General features: G+C 43.6%; 1 protein-coding gene across 2 annotated transcripts in view; it reads left to right on the forward strand.

Moving 5' to 3' along the window:
• Positions 1–22,693, forward strand: part of RARB (retinoic acid receptor beta) — a 404,400-nt gene that overhangs the window by 300,248 nt on the left and 81,459 nt on the right. For both annotated transcript variants that reach the window (XM_049628899.1, XM_049628900.1), the window contains exon 3: positions 763–904. In XM_049628899.1, the coding sequence (XP_049484856.1) occupies positions 763–904 (142 nt within the window). The remainder of the gene's footprint in view (positions 1–762; positions 905–22,693) is intronic.

Consider the following 22,693-nt stretch of genomic DNA (forward strand, 5'->3'; position numbering starts at 1 on the left):
GAGAACTTTCTGCCAGGATGAAAATCTTCCATGTAAGTGCTGTCCACTAGCTATATGTAGCTATTGAGCATTTGAAATGTGGCTCCTGCAACTGAGGAATCGAATTTTAAATTTTATTTCATTTTTATTAATTTTGATTTAAACAGCTACCTGGGATTAGTGGTTACCATGTTGGACAGCACAGCTCTCCTGTGCCATTAAATGGGCAGTCATTTTTACGCCTTGCTTCCAGTCTTGGATCATATTTGTCTAAACACTGTATAAATTACATCATATTTGAAATATTGTAATGAGCTAAATATGTGGGGAAAAAATTGGGAGAGACTTTTTTTTTGAAAAGACCAAATTCTTCCATGAATCTTATTTCTTTTGCAAATGTGATGCCTCATATATTGTGTTTCTTGATGGTAGGCTCACCTGATATCATTCTGGCCAGCAAGGGGGCCGCTTATGAATTAAGCCCGTTTGGAGGGAACCCAGGTCTTGCATTTTGTTTCTCAAGTGACTCAAGTTGGTATTAACTTCCCTTTAGCAAGACGCTAACCGTCATGGCTAGTTTTGATTAAAAAGGGGCTTTCTGATTTGAAACAAAGGGAGAGCTATTAACATGTCACAAGGATTTGAAGGCTTAAATAAGTTAACTTTTCTGCTGCCCTCCCTTCGTTACTCAGACCAAGCAATCAATGCATTGATAGGGCTGGCTTTGATCTCGCAGGAAACTTACCAGTTCATTTTCTTACTCACCTTCTCCCTCGCTTGCAGGGGTTTTTCCGCAGAAGTATTCAGAAGAACATGATTTACACTTGTCACCGAGATAAGAACTGTGTTATTAATAAAGTCACCAGGAATCGATGCCAGTACTGCCGACTCCAGAAGTGCTTTGAAGTGGGAATGTCCAAAGAATGTAAGTGGAGTCTCAAAAACTTTCCTTTTTCCTCCTTTGGCTTACCTATATGTAGGACTTGCTCAGCTTCCAGAATCAAGCTGTGGAGGGCATAGCATGCGGAATTCCCATATGACACTAAGGATAGATTGCCAAGGCTAGGTGTAAACAGAGGTGAGCTGAAAACAGAATAACCGTGGGGATTTTCAGATCAAGCCTGAGTGGCAGCTGGGGACAAGGCAGGAGCTGTGTGCTGCGGATGGCAGATGTGTGTTTCAGAGCGGTCCCAACTCACTGTGTGTTGTTGTCGAGCCACCAATGACTAGCGCATCGCATCGCCACTTAGAGACGCCCTTTCCCCGTCCTGGCCGTGGGAACAGAGTTGTGCCCGTGTCCCTGAGAACAAAAGGAGACAAGAGGCATGAATATTAACAGTAGTAATAATTAGCCCTTTCTCAGAGGGAAGGGAGTGTAAACCTTTTGTTGTGGAAGAAATATTTAGAAGTTTGGCGCGTTGGCATGTTTCCAAATTCGATTTAGCTTTTTTTTGTGTGTGTCCCAGCCACCCCCCTCTGCCAAAGAATTCTATGGGTTTTTTTTTTTTTAATGCGAAAGAGAACATTTGAATGAATTAAAAATGAGTGGTCCAAAAACATCTGATAATGGGGACTTGAAATGTACGTCACTTAATACAGACAGCGTATATATACACTGCCAACGTTTTCATCCTTAAGTTTCTCTCTTTGGTGCTTTCACGTGAAGGGAACAAGGAAACGACAACGGGCAAATGGCTTGGCTCAGGCAGGCCTAAGGACGGCGCAGGGTTGTGTAGAAGGTGAAGCACTGAATGTGATGGCTGTTACTTTATTCATCCTGTTACTCGGGGATTTGGTGAAGGCGAAGTGTGAGTGAAGCCCTGGGACAAAAAGCCAGGAACCTCAGCCATGATCTTGCAGCCTGGTTCGAAGGTTTATGTTATAGGTCCAGGGCTCTCGGACTTTGGAACTGGGAAATGTGGCCATTGGGTGGTGGGGAGACTGAGGACGGAAAGCCCCCAGGGCCAAGCAGCGCTGCTCAGCTGGCCGACTGGCTTTTTGCCTGGAACTGCTTCTAGGGAATGTCGCTTGGCTGCCCAATATCCATTCTGTCCCTTCACCTCTCTTAAATGTGCCTAGGGTTTAGCATGCCTTTCCGTTTCTTGGGTTTCCGTACTTGAGGAAAAACAGCAGGACGGGGAACAATTCCGTTGACTCAAGCCAAGCATCCTATTCTGTGTCCCAGCCACCCGTCATATTCCATGTCACTGGTTCATGGTGGGAATCTGTGATGTAGGCCAGTCCAACGAGAATGAATTCAAAACTCAGGCTCAGCCTCCACAAAAAATAAAAAGACAAATTAGACTTTATCAAAATAAAAAAGATGTCAGCTCTCCAACAGATACTATGGAATTAATGGAAAGACAAGTCACATACTAGAAGAAATTACTTACAAATTGCACATCTGATTGAGGACTTGTATCTAAAATATACAAACCTCTTGGGGTGCCTGGGTGGCTCGGTCAGTTAAGCGGCTGGCTTCAGCTCGGGTCATGATCTCGAGGTTCGCATGTTCGAGCCCCATGTCGGGCTCTCTGCTGACAGCAAGGAGCCTGGAGCCTGCTTCGGATTCTGTGTCTCCCCCACTCTCTGCCCCTCCCCCGCTCACGCTCTTCTCTCTGTCTCAAAAATAAATAAATATTTTTTAAAATATTAAAAAAATAAAACAAAATATACAAACCTCTGAAAACTCAATAATAGGAAAGCAACGCAATTTAAAAAAAAAAAACAACTAGTGCCTTCAAAAATGCCAACATTATGAAAGGCAAAGACAGACTGAAAAACTGTTCCAGATTAAAAGAGACATGCCAGTCTCTTTTAATCATGCAATGCATAATCCAGATCGGATTCTTGGTCAGAGGGAAATAGTTCTAAAGGACATTATTGGGACAGTGAGTGAAATTTGAATACGGATTATAGATTATAGCACTGTAATATACTGTTCTATATTATTACTTATGAAGCATTGTGAATCTAGATGAAGGGCGTACAGGTGGTCTTTGTACTATTCTTGCAACTTTGGAGCAAACTTGAAATTTTACCAAAATAAAATTACCCAAACAGGACAAAAGACTCACGCTTAAAATATTAGGACAGAAGTGCCCTCCTTTCCAGTGTATGTGGACAAGGAAGCAGGTAGCCACAAGTGCCCCTCGTAGCTGTCCTCCAACTCGAGGACAAAGAAGGCACTGTAGATAGAGGAGTGGAAAGACAGACAGAAACTGGGCCCTGAAGAGCTGGACTGAATCGCTAAACCAACTGCCTCCAGCAAGTTTTGTTATATTTGCCAAGAGGTGCCATTAAGGCAGTTGAGGTTGGGGTCTTAGTCATATTTTAGGGTCCTGATGAGCAAGAATGGACTGGGTCATCAGATAGGGTAGCATCCTCCCATACCTCCTGGGAAGGTCTTTTTCCCCTGGAAACTTCTATTTGTGGATGAGGGGTCAGTTGACCACATTTCAGCCAGTTCTCTTTGCTCCCTCCAAGCTTTAGAGCTATCGAATTACTTAAAATCAATGAATATGGAGATATAGAGCTAATACTAACTTAGCTCGGGCCCCAGACCCTACCGCTGAAGAGCACAACGTTGCGCTGAAGTAGCCAGATTTTTTTATATGTGTAAGTGAGACTCACAGAATGATCCCCTGACACTCCATTTTTGGTCTCACATTCTGTAGACATGGAGGTCAGTCACGCTGCAGTTCTGTGGGAGAATTTTAGTCTAGGCTGAAATTATAAATGAGTAAGCCAGATGTGGACGCGGGGTAAAGCAGTACTTTTGCATTTATTTTGTGTGGGCTGGAGACCCATTTCCTGCTTACATTACTTAAAACCCATATCCTGCTGCTCTGTAAAAACTGGCAGCTCGGTTGCCAATTAAAAAAAAAATAATGTTTACGCCCACAGGAAAACTCTAGTTTCAACCCTCAAGGAACTTATCACCTTAATTAGATTTAAAAATATATAAATGAGAAGAAAATGGGATCATTATGCCCAAGTATACAAAAATAAATATATTTTCCTTCGAAGGAAATTGAAGGGGAAGGAATAAACGCTTGGAGTAGAGAGACTTAGGGTCTAATAGAACATTTTTTAAGCTGAAACAGAAAGAAGCAGGAAAATATGAGAATCGGTAACCGGTTATACCAAGATACTCGCAACTGAAATGAACCCAAGAATAATAGAGACTCCTAGAATGTTAGAACTGAAAAGGGATCTTAGAGATTGATTTTCACTCACCTCTCTCATTTGACATACAAGCACACTGGGACCCAGAAAGGTGAAACGATTTTCCCAGCAATCCCCAACTGGCTCAAGACAGAACCAAGGCTACAGTTCAAGCCTTTCCTCTTCTGGCCGTGCTTTCTCTGTGGTACCAAGATGCATAAGATTTGCATTCAATTCTTGCCATAGGTCATGACGATTCATTAGTATGTGCCAGAACTCTTCGGGTGCAAGCGACAGAAAACTCAGCTCAAACTTGGCATAAGCTTAAAAAATCGGCACATGCAATTGGACGGTCCGGAGTAACATGACTGCATGCAAGGGCTCGAGGTCGTTTTGGGGGCGTGGCTCCTCGTTGTCTCCCATAGATGGTTTTTGTTTTTTGTTGTTTTTTTTTTTTTTACCATGTTGGTTTGGTTTTCTGGAAGATTTTATATATGGCTACTCAAGATGGCCACGAACCTGACAGAGAGGTGTGGGTCCCCATCATTTCATGAGTGCCCAGGAACTGGTTCTCACTGGCCTAACTTGGGTCACGTGCCCTTGTATAACTGTCTCACCTTGGGGGTGGTGGAGGGGTAGACCGCTGTAATTGGCTAGGTCTCAGTCATGTGCCAATCTCAGGAGCCGGGCCTCGAGGTCCACCCCACCCAAACCACATGGGGCAGGAGTGTGGGAGGAAAGAATCCCTATGTAGCTAATCAGAAAGACCTGAGGCAAAAATTTACAATGTCCCCACCAAGGCCTATCCCGTCCCACAGTGCTGTTCCCGGTATGTTCTTATTCTTTGTGCTGTTGAAGGAAAGAAAGAAACCTGAAAATCCTATTATAGTAATAGCTAACATAGGCAAGGTGTTTTCTGTTCGCCAGGGACTTCTTAACCGTTTTTAATACTTTGTCCCATTCAAGCCTAACAATAGCCGTATGAGAAAGATGAGTTACAATCCCATTCTTCCCCTTTTTTTTAGGCAGATGTGGAAACTTAGGTGCAGAGAGGTTAATTAATTTAGAGTAACGCATTTAGTAAGGGCCAGTGCTGGGATTTGGATCCCGATAGTAATATATACTACATGCCATAAAAAGCAGCTTTTAAACCTCTGACTTCTCTTTTTGACTCGACTCTATTCCAAGTGGTTAATTAAACAATAATCACACTCCTTGTTGTATGTTAGAGATGTACCCCCTAGAAAGTCGTGTGCAAATTTAATTTTTATAGCCCAAATTTGGTTTTAAATGTATAAGGGGATTTACTAGTAAAAGAAATCCTTGGGTGTGGGGGATCAGGAAAGCAGGATTATTTCTTCGCTCTTCTGTTCTGTAAGTGCTGGTGGGTATACCTTATATTTGCCAAGGGCTTTGTAAAACTAGGGGAGCCTTTCTGCAGAGAAATAGCTATTTGTCAAAGCATGAGATTCGAAAGCGGTAGCAGCAAGTGAAAAAAATCGATTTTCAGCAGCATTCTGGAAGTGGTACAAAAATTTATGAAGAACTTGGGGAGGAGGCAAAGGAAGCAAAATGTCTCAAAGTTGAGTGATGAGCTTCTGCTGGTGGGGTGGGAGGCTTGAAATGATGTCCACAAAGGAAAGTATGTGGCCCTAAAATAAGAAATAAAAAAGAATAAATGAAGACATAAAATGTGGGATCGTGAAAGAGATGTCCCGACAAGCTTATGACACAGATAAACCACTAATTGTCCATGATGGGGAAGGGGAAGATTTAAGACGATGCCACTGAGAGACTGTGGGAGTAGAGAAAGCCTGGCCATATGCATTTGGCCAGCTACAGGCATCCAAATGCATAGCTGAAATCCTTAAGCCAGGGGTCAGCAAACTCTCTTGCAAGGGTCAAATAGAAAATATTTTTGGCTTTGTGGGCCATGTGATCTCTGTAGGAGCCCCAGAAAGTACATAAACAAAGATTGGTTGTGTTCCAATAAAACTTTATTTACAGGAACAGTAGAGAACTGGGTTTGGCCCAAAGGCCATACTTTGCCTACTTCCGCTTTAGGTGGCTCACCCCGTGGTCCCATATGCCACTCTGGCTGCTCCATGAGCTCACGCTCAGCTCACCTCCCAGGGACAGTTGTTCCTCTCCTACCAATAGACACCCCAGCCGCCGGCCACCCTGGGCCATGCGGACCCGCGAGCCTCACGGCTCCATGTTTCTGTAGAGGCCGTGCCCTGGACTGGAGTTTTAGGAGCCGGCAGAAATGTCTTTTCTTCTGAGAAGACTCCCTGAGCCCTACCCCACATTCTACACAATTCATTCTGCCCCATATTTCTATAGAGCTTCGAACATGCCTCCGTGAACTGCCAACCTATTATAGTGTGATTCTTCGCACAGCATGGGCTCCCTAGCTTGATTATAACCTCCTAAAAGGCAAGGCAAGCATCATGTCTTCCTCACTTAGTAGCCCTGGAAGTTAGCATGATCGTTTGGTCAATGAAGTTAGATTAATGAAGTGATTAAGTGTGGTTTGCTTATCTATCTATCTATTTATTTATTTAGATTGTAAGTAAGCTCTATGCCAAATGTGGGGCTTGAACTCATGACTCTGAGATCATGAGTCACATGCTCCACCAACTGAGCCATCCAGGTGTCCCGAAATGTGGCTATTTTAATTTTTTTTATTTTTTTAAGTTTATTTATTTATTTTTGAGAGAGCACAAGCAGGGAAGGGACAAAAAGAGAGTGGAGACACAGAATCCAAAGCAGGCTCCATTCTCTGAGCTGTCAGCACAGAGCCCGACTCAGGGCCAGAACCCATGAACCGTGAGATCATGACCTGAGCTGAAATCAGACGTTTGACTGACTGAGCCACCCAGGTGTCCCCTAAATGTGGCTATTTTAAAAGACAACCAAATGTGACATCTCCCTAGCTTCACTTCCTGAAAAGTTGCCAGGCACAAAACAGTTCTGGGCATGCCTCTGTTGAACTCTAAGTCATTCATTTCTCTGCTGCGGGCCCAGAACGAGTTATTCAGCTTCTTTCGGCTTGTGTTTTCTACCCGAGTAAGAGAGCCTTTAGTGTTGACTGACAGCCTGGGCATGATGTGAGAACCGATGCTTTTAATCCTGTTTAGACAACAGTGTTTCTACAATGAGCTTCCTCTTGTCAGTTCTCTCCCTGGAGGACATTAGATCTTCTCGTGGATTTGCTATGGAAAATGGTGGGCATCTTGTGTAACTGTGCATGGCAAAAGTCCAAAAAGGTGCAGAGGCTAACATGGGTAAGTGGTGGGATTTGGGGCTCACCTGGCCAGTCCTTGGCTGTCAGGTTGCTCACTGACAAAAAGGGGGATCCAAGGATTAGCTAGACATTGGGGTCAGGAGGCCATTAGGAAAATGAAAGATAAAAAGCAGATCAGAAGCAAGACTCATGTGCCATGATAAAGGGGAAGTTGTGGGCTTTGGATGCCTCTGACGTTTGCCCAGGTTTCCCTGGGTCTCTGGCCTTAGAGATCGGACGCCTTTGCCCCATGTATGTAACAGAAAAACCATGGAGGTTACTGTGGCTGTCACCCCCATTCTGTTTCTTTTCTTTCTGAAAATCACTGGCCATTAATTTATAAAGGAACCTCTTCAAATTGCCTTTGAACTTATGTTTATGTGGGCCGTGCTTTTGAGTGGTGGGCAAAACATGCCTTTGATTTTGTTTGAGAATGTGGTTTAGTGTTAATTTCACAGCATTTTTTTCCTCTGACGGTTGCCTAAGTATATTTGTAGAATAAAGCGATTGAATAATCTCTGAATTTAGGAGTCCCTAAGTGCTCATTGACACCTTCTCATTTGGGGCATATTGAGCTTAAAAACAGCTTTTTATGAAGTCTCTAAATTCTGATTTATACTTTGGACATGAATGTCCCCATGGGTCGATTGGATAGAATGAATATGCTTTGCACGGACACTTTGATACTTCCACGAGAGGTTTTTGTTGTTCTGTGTTTCATTTCCCCTTTACTGTTAAACTTACATTAAAACAAACCTTTTGGATTAAAGGCACTTAACCTCAGTTAAAATCACTTTTGTTGATGCACAAATTATATCGATGTGCTCTTTGGTTCTACGGCTGGATTTTACTGGCTTTATAACGAGGAAATTCGTATTGTAGGTTGCCTTGTGTACTTGGGAAATTACATAAAAATCATCATCAGGGCACTTAGCGTCTTTCTAATTTTAGTTTATTTCTTCATTTGTTCCCATGTTACGTCCTAGCCTGTTACTGCGTTCCCAAGGTTCGGCATGATCTTTTTGTTCTTCTCAACAGAGAGGTGGCATTAACCCCCACCTTTCCTTTCACCCCACCACACACAAATCCCCAAAGAGCTCCCCAAAAGTAAATGAAAGGCTGGAAACTTTATATTTTTGTATCTAAAAATGTCACGGAAGCTGGAAAGTAAAAATGTGCTGTCCCTTTCCACTTGCCAAATGTTAAGGTTTTCCTGCATCTGTTTAGGAGTTTAAAAAAAAAAAACAAAAACAAATTCCGTTTGGGCACTGGCAGCCCAGTGATGTCAGTGCCACTGTGGGACTTCAAGCCCATTAACACTCCGACTGCAAAGGAAGTATTAAAATTCCTTCAGCTTTACTAACACATTTCTCCCTGCAGCCCGTCTCTTGGTAAAGGGGCGCTCAGCACATTCTCACCTTAGAAAAAGGAGAACTTTCCATGACACCATAGGACAGAGCAGAGCAAAGGAACAGAGGGCTTTGAAGGTAGCCTGAGCTGGGTTCAAATCTGACCCCACCCTCGAGCTGCCTCATCTTTGGCAAGAGGTATAATTTTGTCCTACATGCAACTGACTGACTGCTGGCTGACGACAACGTGGGGCAACCTTGCTGGATTGTTTCATGCATTGGACCTTATGAGGGTGGTGCATTTAGCACCCTGCTTGGCCCACGGCAGACCCTGAATAATGATAGCTGTTCTCTCGGGGTTCTTCTGCTGGCGGCACCCAGGCTCTGCTCTGGGCCCTGGTTGCTGCTGCCACTGTAATAACTTTTTACTGCTTTTTACTATAATAACTACACAGCCCTGCTCCTCCTTCAGGAGAAAAGTGAAGGGCACAGGCTCTACTCATTTTGAATTGTTTATGACGCCACAGTGTAGATATACAGCCCCAAATATTATGTCACAGCGTTAAAAATCAAGCTTGTAAGCATAGTTTCTAAAATAAATACCCGCCTTCCTCAGCTACTGTAAACTGGGAGGCAGATGGCTCATTTGCCCGGAGATGCTGGGACGTGTGTAATCGGAGAACGGGATGGGATCCTGGTATCGTGGAACCCAACTCCATGGGGAAAACCGAACTGGGGTGTTAGAAAGGGCGCCTGGGCCCCTCCTTGCGTCCATCAGCTCAAGGTGAGGCCATCGGGGTCTCCCGGGCAGTGTCCGGTTCGCCCCAGATCACCAGAGAAGCAAAGTCTCTTTCACTCCCTGCTTCTTCTTTGTTTGCCCCTGTGGCACCTGCCATCTCTCCCCGACGTTTATTTGGGACCCTGTGGCCCACGCTTCCTGAGTCTATCTCGCTTCACGCAGCCAAATCTTACCCGCTGGCCTGTTCCTCAGCACTGCTTTGGCTGTTAGCCATATGGCAGGAGGACTGCAGAGAACATGGGTGATAATATGACAGTTGATGGTCACAAAGCCCTTTACCAACAGCAAAGTCTCCCAGGACTTTGAGTCATCTCCTGTGGCAGGCCGGAAGGCACTAATGCTCGGGTCCTCAGTGTCCTGACGTTCAGAGACACGAAGAAACCTGCCGGCAGTCTCACTGGCGGCTTCAACCCGTGGGTCCTAAACCCAGCTCCTAGTATCTTTTCAACCATGCCTTGCTTCTCTAACAATGCAGTTCTTGGGCGCATTTAACGCTACACCGTTTCAGTACCTTCACCCCCTTGTGCTCCCAAATCACATTTTCGGGCATTTACGTATGATTTAATTTAATGCACGTACTGGTTTAATACAGTATTTTCCCTAGAGTAAATGCCGCAGGCAGCGTCCGAAACCTAATTGGGGGGAGTACTAAACTTAGTACGCGGTAATACCAAATCGTACAGTGATAAAGTCATTCCCTTTTCAGTAGTCACCCCATCTATTTATTACTAATGGGAAAATCTCAGTTTGATGCCGGTCCATCTTTAATTAGTACCTCTTGAACGTTTGCTACTCCCTCTTTTTAATGGAGACAAGACAGGCAACCAGCCATCCTAACCTAGTTAGGACGAAGTGCTGTTTATTTCAGATGAATGCAAACTTTCTGAATGACCAGACACTACATATCTTAAGCTCTGCAGACGATTCAGTGATTGTTGCAACTCTTTGACTCTCCCATTGCTGCATGAAAGCTTCATGAACGAGCATGGCTGTGTTCCACCAAAACTTTAGGCAGTGAACCTGAAAACCCTGTTTATTTTTACCTTTAACTGTGATTTAATGTCAAACGATACTGCTGTCGTCTTTATAGTCGTAATATAAAATTCTCTAAATTTTATTTAGGCAAAAAAAAAATCAATTTAGAAAGAGTATAGTGGCCTCTAATGTGAGATATCATAAAGGTAAGACAGGAAGGGCAGAAGTTAGAGAAACTCTGGTTTTATCTGTTAGTTGGTCAGGTGTTCTTGCATCTTGACAGGAATAGAGCAGATTCTGGGGGAGCCTCAGCCCCTTCCATAGCCCCCTGTATTGCTACAGTTGTTGGTGAGTAGACCATTGACCTGCCTTTGTCTTGCTGAGGTCCCCTCTGCCCTTTCCCCATCCTGAGCTGTGCACAACTCAAGGATGGGCCGCTGGGTCTTGCTTTTCTTGGATCCTCAGGGTTTAGTCCTGTCCTGATACAACAAAGGCCCAATGAGCGGGTGGATCTGTCCTGGAGGGATTTCAAGGGTCAGGTGAACTTTGGAGGTGGAATACGAGGAACAGGGGAGACCTCAGACTGCACTGTTGACTCCCCCTTCTGAAGAGCAGCAAGGTATTGTTGTGGCTTAAAGCACAGACTTGATGGACAGCCTGGATTCTGATCCCAGCCCACTACTCACGTAGCTCTGTGATCTTGGGCAGGTTATTTAGCATCTCTGTGCCTCCGGTTCCTTGTCTGTAGCACCGAGATGATAATTGTACCTACCTCACATGGGTATTGTAAGGAATGAATGAATTGATATATAGTAGGAACTAAAGGCATTTCTTAGCCAAGTGTTAGCTCTTGTCCCTCTTCGTCCTGCTATGATAATGACCCATTCTGGCCTCCAAAGATTGGATCATCAGTACTGTCCTTAGTGACTATGCAGAACAGCTAATGTTCCTTCTGGCCCAGGGGTCTGTTTACTCAAGACAAAAGGTACTCCTAAATTTGATGTTTGTCCTTGGGGCTCAAGCCTGACACCCACAAACCAAAGTGTCACTTCAGCCAGAGGGGACCCTGGGATCCGTGGCCTTTCATCACTTACAGAATCCATTCCAAGTGTATCAGTGTGGGCAGGGCCCTGCACAGCTGGCTCAGCCTGCCCCAGCCTGCCCGGGACACTGACCTCCTGTTATGCTTCTTCAAACTCCCCCCGCCCCACAGTCGTCACCACTGACTACTCAGCATGCCTGTCGTGTGATGGAGCCTCAGGGTGTGCCTGCTGCCCTCTCTGCCTGTGATGGCCGTCCCCGGCTTTCGCTGTTGCTCATCTTTCAAGCCACCGTACTCCCAAATATGCGTGCATGTTTCTCTAACAACAGGAAGCAGGTGTGGGTCAGTCTTACCTCTCTACAGTATGACATGTTAGTGACCCCTCTGTTGGCTGACTTCAAAAGTCAGACTCGTTTTTGAGTCCAGGAAGTAGGTAGGGGTGTGTGTGTGTGTGTGTGTGTGTGTGTGTGTGAGAGAGAGAGAGAGAGAGAGAGAGAGAGATTGAGAGAGAGAACATACACAGGTGTTCTCTGCACTGGCTATAAGCATCTTGAGGGCAGGCACAGAGTGTCTTTCCTATCTGAGTCTGCAACCAAAAGCCCAGTGCCTTATACTTAGTAGATACTTCTGGAATGAACTGGAGGTAAAGAGAAATTGAAGAGTAGAGATTCTGAGTCAGGAACTTTCATCTGATCTTTCTAAGAATTACAGATTTGAATTCAGCCCCACTGACATAATGAGCCCATTTTTACATTTTCCCTTTTGTGTCCTTCCTTAACTTGCACCATACAAATTCTAGCATATTATCCCTTGCATAAAAGGCAGCCTCACCCTTGTCTAGTTCCGTGGTGGACGTAGCCAGATGGAGCTTGTCACTACGTCCTAACAGGGAAGATTTGCTGTCTCTCAAAGCTGTACACACACACCATATTTCAACAAATCTATAATTTGTTAAAGCACACTATTATTTTATGTGCTGCTAAAAACAAAACAGCAGGAATTAAACGAGGACATGCCAAAGATTGTGAGACAGGTGGCAATTGCAGAGAGGGAGCGAGGGAGAAACCAGATACCAGCGCTGTAAGAAAAGGAAGCATCTCACATTCTAGGCTGGAAATATTCTATGTTTCCATCTTGAGCTGTGTTTCATTCTGCTTTAAATAGACATTGATAAAACCTCAGTGCCCAAAGACAATCCCCAGCACAGAGTTGACTGAATAAATATGCAAGTGCTTCTAAAATAGCTGGCAGAGAGCCTTTTGTTTGGAAACAAATGTCGCCGTTGAAAATAGCAACCCGAAATTTCCCCGCAGTCCCTGTGTTCCGGGGCGATGAACATGGCCCTTTAAGTACCTTCTCCCAGTGACAGCAATTCTCTGGAGGGTGGCTACCTAAATTGCTCAATAAATCCGTGCATAGAGTACAGTCTGAATTTGCTCTTCCTCGAGTGGGATTGAGCACTTAAACCGGTTTCTTCTCCCTCTGCCATCGAAAAATATTAACTCTCACCGTTAGGTTATTTCTCTCATCCGTCTCCCTTTAAAGCTGGAAAACAAAGAGTTGAGCAATTATCCGATGAACTAGATTAATGGAGACAGGCATCTTTTTAGTACTGGGACCAAGGAGAGTCAACACCCTATTTCGTCATGAGAAAGAATGTTTGTGTCCCGAATTCACACTTGACTGTTCCAGGACTTCATTTCACCAACGTAAAAGTACCTACGTGGCCTTTAAAAATTTGTTTGATTTGCAAAATACTTTTAGGACAGAAATGTTCTGTTTTGATGCTGGAGAATACAAGTTCTCCATTTTTCTTTGCTTGTTTTGGGGGTTGGGGTGTTTTATGACATTACTTGGTCAGGCTTATGAAACAGTGTTTTGGTTCAGCAACGTTGTTTAAATCTGTTTTAAAATAGCACTAAGGATTTCCACTGGCCTTTCAAAATGGACCCACTTAGGAGCCAGTCATATGATACAGCTCGTCCAAAGGGAAAGATAAAAGTTGCTTCTAGTAAACTCTGTCGACTCAGGGGATTTAATGAGGACAGGAAGAGACTCCAGTGCAAAATGTAATGAGTGAAGGAATCCCAGTTTGTGTCCTGCAAGTGACAGAACAAAGCGCTTGAGCAGTTTTAAACCGAATGGAAACTTGGCTGAGGCGCCCTTGGACTTTGAGCTCTCAGAAATCTGAAAATATGCAGGCCCAGAATGTACTCCCCGCCGCCACCCCCTCCCTCCCCCCCGCAGTGGATGTGGCCCAGTGAGTTGTTTCTGGAAGAGAGACATCAGGACTTCCTCCTGCCTCCTGGGGCTGAGCAAACTCTTGGAGATGGCTTTCCCCACATTCCCCAGGATGATGACGGGATTCAGGTCTACAGAATGCAGACCCATTTCGTTTTTGCAAATAGTGCCTTTTTCACGGCTCTGTGTTCCCGAATGGCAGAGGTACATCCAGGAAATCGAAATGTGGTGCTTTACTCCGCCAGAAGGTCTGACATGAAAAGGACGGACAACACCAAGTGGTGGCGAGATGTGAAGCAAGTGGAACTCTCAGATGTGGCTGGTTAAAGTATAAATCGAGCCAGAGTTTGGCAGTGTCTCCTAAAGCGAAACATATCTGGGTGACTCAGTGATGCTAGTCCTGGGAACATCTTCAAAAGAAATGAGCGCACAGACCCACCGAAAGATATATACAAGAATGTTCACAGCAGCTTACCCATAATAGCCCAAAGCTGGAAACAAGCCATATATCCATCAGCAGTAGAATGTGGAAATAAATTGCGACATATTCAAATAATGGATACGCCTAGCTGTTAATAAAAAAAGGAACTAACTACTGGTAAATGTGGACAGCGTAGATGAATCTCATAAACGTAATGTTGACTTAAAAAGACTCAGAGTAAAAGAGAACATTCTTTACAATTTCGTTTGTATAAATATTAAAAACGGGGGCGCCTTGGTGGTTCAGTCGGTTAAGCCTCGGCTCAGGTAATGACCTCACGGGTTCGTGAGTTCAAGCCCCACATGGGGTTCTGTGCTGTCAGCTCAGAGCCAGCTTCGGATCCTCGGTGCCCGTATTTCTGCACCTCCCCCCCCCCCCGAAAATACACAAACGTTAAAAAAATTCTTTCTAAAAAGGTTAAAAATGAGCAAAACTAATGTCCGTGATAGAGGTGAGTACAGTGGTTACCCTTGGGTCTTGAAAGGCATACCAGGGAGGGTTGTGGAGTGCTGGGCACTCTAATCCTTAACTGGTATATACTTAACTACACGTGTAATGTTTTACCTCAGTCAAAAGGAAAAAAAGATGGAAACGCGGAAGGAATGTTGGAGAGGGCCACGCCATCCTGTGCATAAAGAAATTGTGTTATCACCGATGAGAAGCATAACATCCTCTCATTAAAAGAATCCTCCTCCCTTTCATCACATTAAAATATCTTCTGAAAGTGTGTTGACCTTTCTGCCTCCGCCTTTTCGTTTCATTTGGGACCTTTTTCACTTGCAGCTTTGAATGTGTAAGGAGCGCCAGAGATGGGATATTATCCCTGATTTACTCTGAGTTCTCCAAGGATGGTTATGTAATACCTGTAATCCCATCGACTCACCTAAAGAGCTTTTTCCCTTTGGTGCCCTGAACTGCAGGCACAGTAATAGCCCAGGGATCCTTTTACAGCTTGTTGTGTTTGGGAAAGCTATTTCAGCCATCAACTAATAAAGGGCTTTTAAAAAAGATGAGTATTGTTATTTTTAAATGTTAAATTATCAGAAGTGTCAGTAAATTCCACTCAGGTATGTAGGATAAGCAAAGTTGATTTATGAGCCTGGGTAGCAACTAGTTCAATAATTAGTTGACTGTCCTTTTTTCCCATAATTTGAAAAAATCAAAATAAGGTGTCTTTTCATGTGGATTCATTTTAAAGGCAAATGGGAACTTGAGTAGGTGATCAAATTGAGACTGCTTTAGAAAAGTTAACACGAAGGTTTGACTGATAGCACAGGCAACATGCTTTTTTTTCTGTTTTTTTGACAACCATCAGAGTAATTTCTCTGTGAGATCGTTCACGTGCAAAGAAACAGTTTCAGATTTACAGAAAGCCTATCTTAATTTCCTTGTCCTTTTATTACTTTTTAAAAAATGTTTAATATATACCGACAGCAGAAAAGAAAGCTGTAAAAATGGCACATCCTTTCCTAATACCCCTTGGCAGTTGCACAATTAATTCAGCTTCTGAAGTGTAGACATAAAGACATAGGTTTGGTGGGGTGGTGTATTAGAGCTAAGTTAGGATAAAGAACATGACTTTAAACCTATCAAAACTAATGGAAGTGGCTTTTCTCTAAGTAGATAAGTATAAACAAACTCCACCCCTTTTTATGGAGATTTCTCTCTCAGTGCCATCTCTGAAGAATGCAGGGGAGTGTTAAAAAAGATTACGACTGGGGCGCCTGGGTGGCTCAGTCGGTTAAGCAGCCGACTTCGGCTCAGGTCATGATCTCGATGTCCTTGAGTTCGAGCCCCGCGTCGGGCTCTGTGCTGACAGCTCAGAGCCTGGAGCCTGTTTCAGATTCTGTGTCTCCCTCTCTCTGACCCTCCCCCGTTCATGCTCTGTCTCTCTCTGTCTCAAAAATAAATAAACGTTAAAAAAAAATTAAAAAAAAAAAAAAAGATTACGACTGAGGCACCTGGGTGGCTCAGTCGGTGAAGCGTCCTAAGCATCCGACTCGGTTTCTGCTCAGGTCATGATCTCACACTTGCTGAGATCCAGCTCCCCACTGGGCTCTGCACTGACAGCACTGAGCTTCCTTGGGATCCTCTCTCTCTCTCCCTCTCTCTGCCCCTCCCTTCTCACGTTTGCTCTCTCTAAATAAATAAACTGGAAAAAAAAAAAAAAAGATCACAACTCTACAATAAGACAACCCAATTAAAAAGTGGACAATGGATTTGATAAGACATTTTACCAAAAAAGATACAGAGATGGTCAGTAAGCACGTGAAATGACGCTCAGCATCTTTAGTCGTGGGGAAAATACAAATCACAACCACGATGGCCTGTCACTTCACACCCACATCAGAAGGACGATAACAGATGTTGGCACAGATAAACAGAAATTTGAACCCTTCCACGCTGCTGGTGGGAGTATAAAATGATGGCAAAATGGTGACTCTACTTGGGAAAAGAGTTTGGCACTTCCTCAAGAAATTAAGCATAGAGCTTACTATATATACCCCATCAGTTCTACTCATATGTGTACCCAGGAGAAAGGAAAACATGTGTCCACACAAAAACTTGACAGGAATGTTCATAGCAGCGTTATTCATAACAGCCAAAAAGGAGAAACAATCAAAATGTCCATTCATTAATGAAGACCAAGGGAGGGTAGTATAACCCATGCAGTGGAATACTCAACCATAAGACGGAATGAGGTACTGATACATGGTACAATATAGATGACCCCGGAAGACGTCATGCTGAGTGAGAGAAGCCGGGCACCTGAGGCTACATACTGTATGAATTCACCTGTATCCAATGTTCAGAATAGGCAAATTTACAGACATGAGAAGTATATTAATAGTTGCCAGAGGCTGGCGATAGTGGGGAGTGGGAGGTGACTGCTAATGAGTTTCTTTTGAGGGAGATAGTCTTACAACCTCATGAATATATTAAAAACCACTGAATTTCACACTTTTAAAAGTGTGAGCTCTCTGGCATGTGAATTATATCTTAATTAAAAAAACAACAACCATAGCACTAAAAACAAACTGGTTAGACTAATTGACTTAAGGGAAAAGAGGAGAATGACCTTTGGAGTCAGATGAGGTTAGACAAGGGTCGCATATGGTTCTGGTGTTCTTGGTGGAGCAAGACAGGGATGAGGTCCGTGGCAGGATTCTCGGTGTCTACAAGATGAGAATGTCCTCATTATTCAGAAGAATCACATATTTTCCAGACACTGATGTTGGAGATGAATGTCTCCTGTGAGTCCTTATAAAGAGAGTACTGGGAGATGTCATTTAGGATGTCCTTGACATTTTTCGTTGCTCTTCCTTAGGACATCCTTCCATGTAGTGAAATCTCATCTGTTTTGCAAATTGGAATGAAAAGAGTTTAGAAAAGCAAGACAATCTTTATGACCATAGACTCCAAAAGAGATAATTATGGCCGTGAAATTGAAGAGTCAGTAAAGATTGCCACCTCAAAACAAGGGTTGGCTCTCCTCTTTGTTCCATTTCAAATTTTATCATTTAAAAGCTCTCTCCTTGGGGTGCCTGGGTAGCTCAGGTGGTTGAGCATCTGACTTTGGCTCAGGTCACGATCTCATGGCTCTTGGGTTTGAGCCCCGGGTTGGGGTCTGTGCTGACAGCTCAGAGCCTGGAGCCTGCTTCGGATTCTCTTTCTCCCTCTCCCTCCCCCCCCCCCCCCCCCACATGTGCGTGCACACTCGCTCAGTCTCTCAAAAATAAATTTAAAAAATTTATAAAAGCTCTCTCCATCAGATATTGCCATTCTGGGTATCTTCTCAGTTTTCTGTTTGATCTTCCCTTTTAAGGCAAAAATCAATAACATTTTAGAACATTTTTCTCTTTATTAAGGTATAATCTACACATCTTAATGGTATGGACTTTAAACAAACTGTTTAATAAGTTTTGATAAAGGTATATACATCCTTCTAACCACCTTTCAAGTCAAGATACTAGAAAGAGACTCAAGATTGGGTTGGGGGATAGCTCAGGGTTAGAGCATTTGACTGCAGAAAGAGACTAAGGGAATTTTCTGGGTTTGGAACGTCCCGTATCTTGATTTTGGTGGTGGTCACGCTTTAAGGTAAACTGTTCTGATGTCTTTCACCAGAGATTAGTTTTACCTGTTGAACTTCATATGCATTGAATCATACGGTTTGCACTCTCTTGTGTCCCATGTCTTTCCTTCAACATTTGTTTGTAGGCGTTTTTGATACTGGTGCTAGTTTCAGTTGTTGGCTCCTTATTTTGTGTAGTAGTATTCCTTTCGATAGACGTGAGTTCTCAGTCCATCTCAAACAATAGAAGTTTGGGTTGTTTCCATTTTGGACCTATTGTAATTAAAACTGTCCTGAAGATCCTTGTATGTGCTTTGTGGGGGACACAGACCCTTACCTCTCGTAAGTACGTATGGAGGAGTCGAGTTACTGGGTCATTGGGGCACGTGTGCTTAATTTTATAAAAAATGGCCAGTTTTCCAAAGTGGTTCTGCCCCCCATTTATACTCCATCAGCAGTGTATGTGAATTCCTGGTGTTCCATGTCCTTGCCAAACCTCGGTATTTCAGTCTGTTCAATTCTGATACCATACTGGATATGAAACAATATCTCATTGTGGTTCTAGTTTGAATTTTCCTAATGACTGATGATATTGCATGTCTTTTTAATTTAGCAAAAGCTCAATCTCTTGTTAAATTAGAAAATATAAAACAAAACTGTGCATGTTTTGATGCATGTTTGATCTCATTTGTAGAAACAAAGCTTGGAAGATATAGCTCAGTGTGTTACAAAGCCATTGTTATTTTTTTTTTTTTTTTAGCTTATCTGTGTTTTTATTATTTAACCTCTGTGCACATTTGTTGCTTGTGTGATAAAGTAGAAAAGCTATTTTTTTTAAAGAGGTGAACCTTTAGAGCGGTCGAGGTGGAACTTCTGTTTTCCTAACTGTCTAGCACTTTAGGCTAAGTAACATTGGGTATTGACAATGCTTTAGATAGAAATGGTTGAGAAAATAGATGCCAATCCTGTTTTGCATTTGTCTGTCTTTTGCCCGGGGAGGAAAAAATCCATTCCTCTACATTTAGACAGCTTGATTTCTGAGGATAGCATCCATTTTTACCTCAGTTTAATAGACCATAAACCAGGGGTCAGCAAACTTAAGCCTGTAAGCCAAGTCTGGCCCGCCGCCTGTTTTTATCAATAAACTTTTATTGGAATACAGCTACGTACATTCATTTACATATTATCTACAGCTGTTTCCCTGCTATAACGGCAGAATTGAGTAGTTGGGATAGAGATGATACAGACTGCAAAGTCTAAGATATTTACTGTCTGGCCCTTGTCAGAAGGAGCTTGCCAACCCCTGCCATGATCCATTCACCGTCTTTAAATTTTCTATTTTTTTTTAAATTTTTTATCCATTTATTTATTTTCGATAGAGAGAAACAGAGATCAAGTGGGGGAGGGGCAGAGAGAGAAGGAGACCCAGAATCCAAAACAGGCTCCAGGCTCCGAGCTGTCAGCACAGAGCCCAACGCGGGGCTTGAACTCACAAACCGCGAGATCATGGCCTGAGCCGAAGTTGATGCTTAACCAACTGAGCCACCCAGGCGCCCCAAAATTTTCTATTTTAATTCAAGCACTGGTTATGAGAGTTCATGGCAAACATATGTGCAGGTTATAACTGCACCTTCATTTCTGTCCAGTTCATATAAGCTACAAGTGGTTATGTGCCTTACAACCTTATCTCGATAATTCAGTAGAGACCGCATCTCATTTCAACTTTGGGCCGAAAATTCATAAATAAATCCTTTCCCAGCACCACCCCCAAATCCTTTCATGTTAGATGCAGGAAAATTAAAAGGATTTGGTTCCCTGTAGAAATGCATCTAACTATATAAAGCCATCTTTCTTTCTTAAACACACACGAGAGCTTAAACATCTAACCGATAACTCTTTTTAAGGTCAAATAAGTAGTGACTGAATAAATGAGCTTGGCTTTCGTGCCTAGAAATTGTCTCTGAAAGCAGATCTAGAAGGAGAGAGAGAAATGTGAGCGGTGGCATCAGAGTGGAGACAGGTAACATCCCAGGATGACTTCTCTTTTGTCTCAATGGTTACATGTTACATTAAACCTCATACATTATATATAGCGAAATGCTTTACCGTTTACATCCACTCATGACAAACCTATTACTCTCCGCCAGCACCTTTTATAAACTACCAAAGAGGAACTTAAACACACTCAATAAACTAGCATTATGTCCTGGTCCATTGTAAAGATGGACCCCAGGCAGAAGGACAGCCAGCTGCCTCTGTTTTATAACTTGTAATCTGTAGCTATGCATTCCTGTCCTTTCCACTAGGTATCTAAGGACTTTGTGAGAATGAAATATCAAGAGTATGGAAAAGCTCTGAAAGTACTTTGAATCAAAATGCTTGAGAAACAGCAGACATAATTGTGGCTAATTTTATTGGCCCACGGCTACAGAGGAATTCCCTCGTCAGAGGGCAGAACAGTACTTCTCTTTTGAAATCCCATCACCCAGGACTTCCCATGTGCTCAGGGCAGAGCCCATCCCCCGTGGGAAAATGGACTCTGTGCAGATTTTTGTCCCAGTAGAACTCCCTCCACCTCCTTAGCATTCCAGCGTGGCTCGTCTAAAACAGACAACCATCTTTCCTAGAGTTTCTTCCTAGAATCTAATTATATGAAACGGGGGGTGTGCTGAACATGGCCTCACATCTGAAATCATCGCAGAGGTTTCTACTTCAAGGGTGAATCAACACGTGCACTCTGCTGCTGCAGGGAGCTGACAGCTTCTAAGTTATTCCTGGTGCCTCTAACAGTTTCTGGCACGTTAAAACAAGCAAGCGAGCAAGCAAACAAACAAACGAAAAAAGGGTTTTAGTTCTGCTGGGCTAACTCGTTAATAAATGGAGAAGAGATCTGCACACTGGGCATAAATCTGCCCTCCGCAACCTGCTTCACTCACGGTCTGTTAAAAAGCAGTACACTTAGAAATCCAAAGGTGAGACCTGGGGCGTAGGCATGCCCCTAGCTAGCTGGGCGGCTGCATGCAAGTTACTCACCTTTCTGAGCGTCCTTACATCTGTAACTGATGTCTCTGTACATCTGTAACTCTGTAGCTGAACATCTGTAACTTGGGCAGTGATTGGTAGGATCCTTTCCAGACATCGCCCCATCTGAGACAGAAGACTGTAACATCCCTTTCATTAGAATCGGTAAGACCTCTTCACTGAAAACCATATTTACTTCCAGGACACAATTACAGTGAAACCTAATTCATGCTGTGCCTTGCTCCCAATAAAATAGACAATTGTCAAGTGGTTTTGGAACATATGATGTACCAAGATTGACTTGGCTTGCTGCCTTTTCTCAATATGTCACCTCTTTCTGTGGGGATTTCTATGTATGTATGTATGTATGTATGTATGTATTTAAGTTTATTTATTTTGAGAGAGAAGGCGAGCAGGGGAGGGGCAGAGAGAGACAGGGAGGGAGAATCCCAAGCAGGCTCCTCACTGTCAGCACGGAGCCCGATGCGGGGCTCGAACCCACGAACCGTGAGATCAGGTTCTGAGCCGAAATCTGGAGTCGGACTCTTAACCGACTGAGTGACTCAGGCGCCCCTGTGAGGGTTTCTGTCGTGAAACATTCCTGTCGTGAGCTGCTATGCAAGAGTAACGCCATGTTAGAGATGAAATACCTGAGACCAGAAAGGTTAATTGCCTTGCCCAAGATAACATATGATACAAAATAAGTGGAAGTGGTTGAGAGGCGGAGTTACAGGCTTGACATGGGAGCCCAGAGAAGTGAAGTCGTAATTATGCACTCTACAGTTTCTAGGGATTGAGCATGAATACGTAGATTTAAAAATCCCTGAGAAGATTTGTGTTTGCTCTGTCCTGAGACTCTCTAGACAGTTGGGAAGGCACAAACTAAGAGAATGGGTGTAGACAACCTCTGAGGAGGCATGGGGGGCCAGACATATCCGTGGGTGGGAGGCAGTATGCCCCCACCCCCAGTCCCAGGCAAAGCCCACTGCGTCGCTGGCTTCCCATCCTTGATTTTGAAGGGTTCTACACTTAGCGGTGAGATTTTCTTTGTAATTCCACAAAAGTAAGGTCTCTCAGGGAAAGGTGGCAGATTCAGTCACTTTTTTTTTTTAAATGTTTTATTTATTTTTGAGACAGAGAGAGACAGAGCATGAACGGGGGAGGGTCAGAGAGAGAGGGAGACACAGAATCTGAAGCAGGCTCCAGGCTCTGAGCTGTTAGCACAGAGCCCGACACGGGGCTCGAACTCATGGACCGTGAGATCATGACCTGAACCAA

Source organism: Panthera uncia, chromosome C2 (assembly GCF_023721935.1).
Source record: "Panthera uncia isolate 11264 chromosome C2, Puncia_PCG_1.0, whole genome shotgun sequence".
Classification (NCBI taxonomy): Eukaryota; Metazoa; Chordata; class Mammalia; order Carnivora; family Felidae; genus Panthera; species Panthera uncia.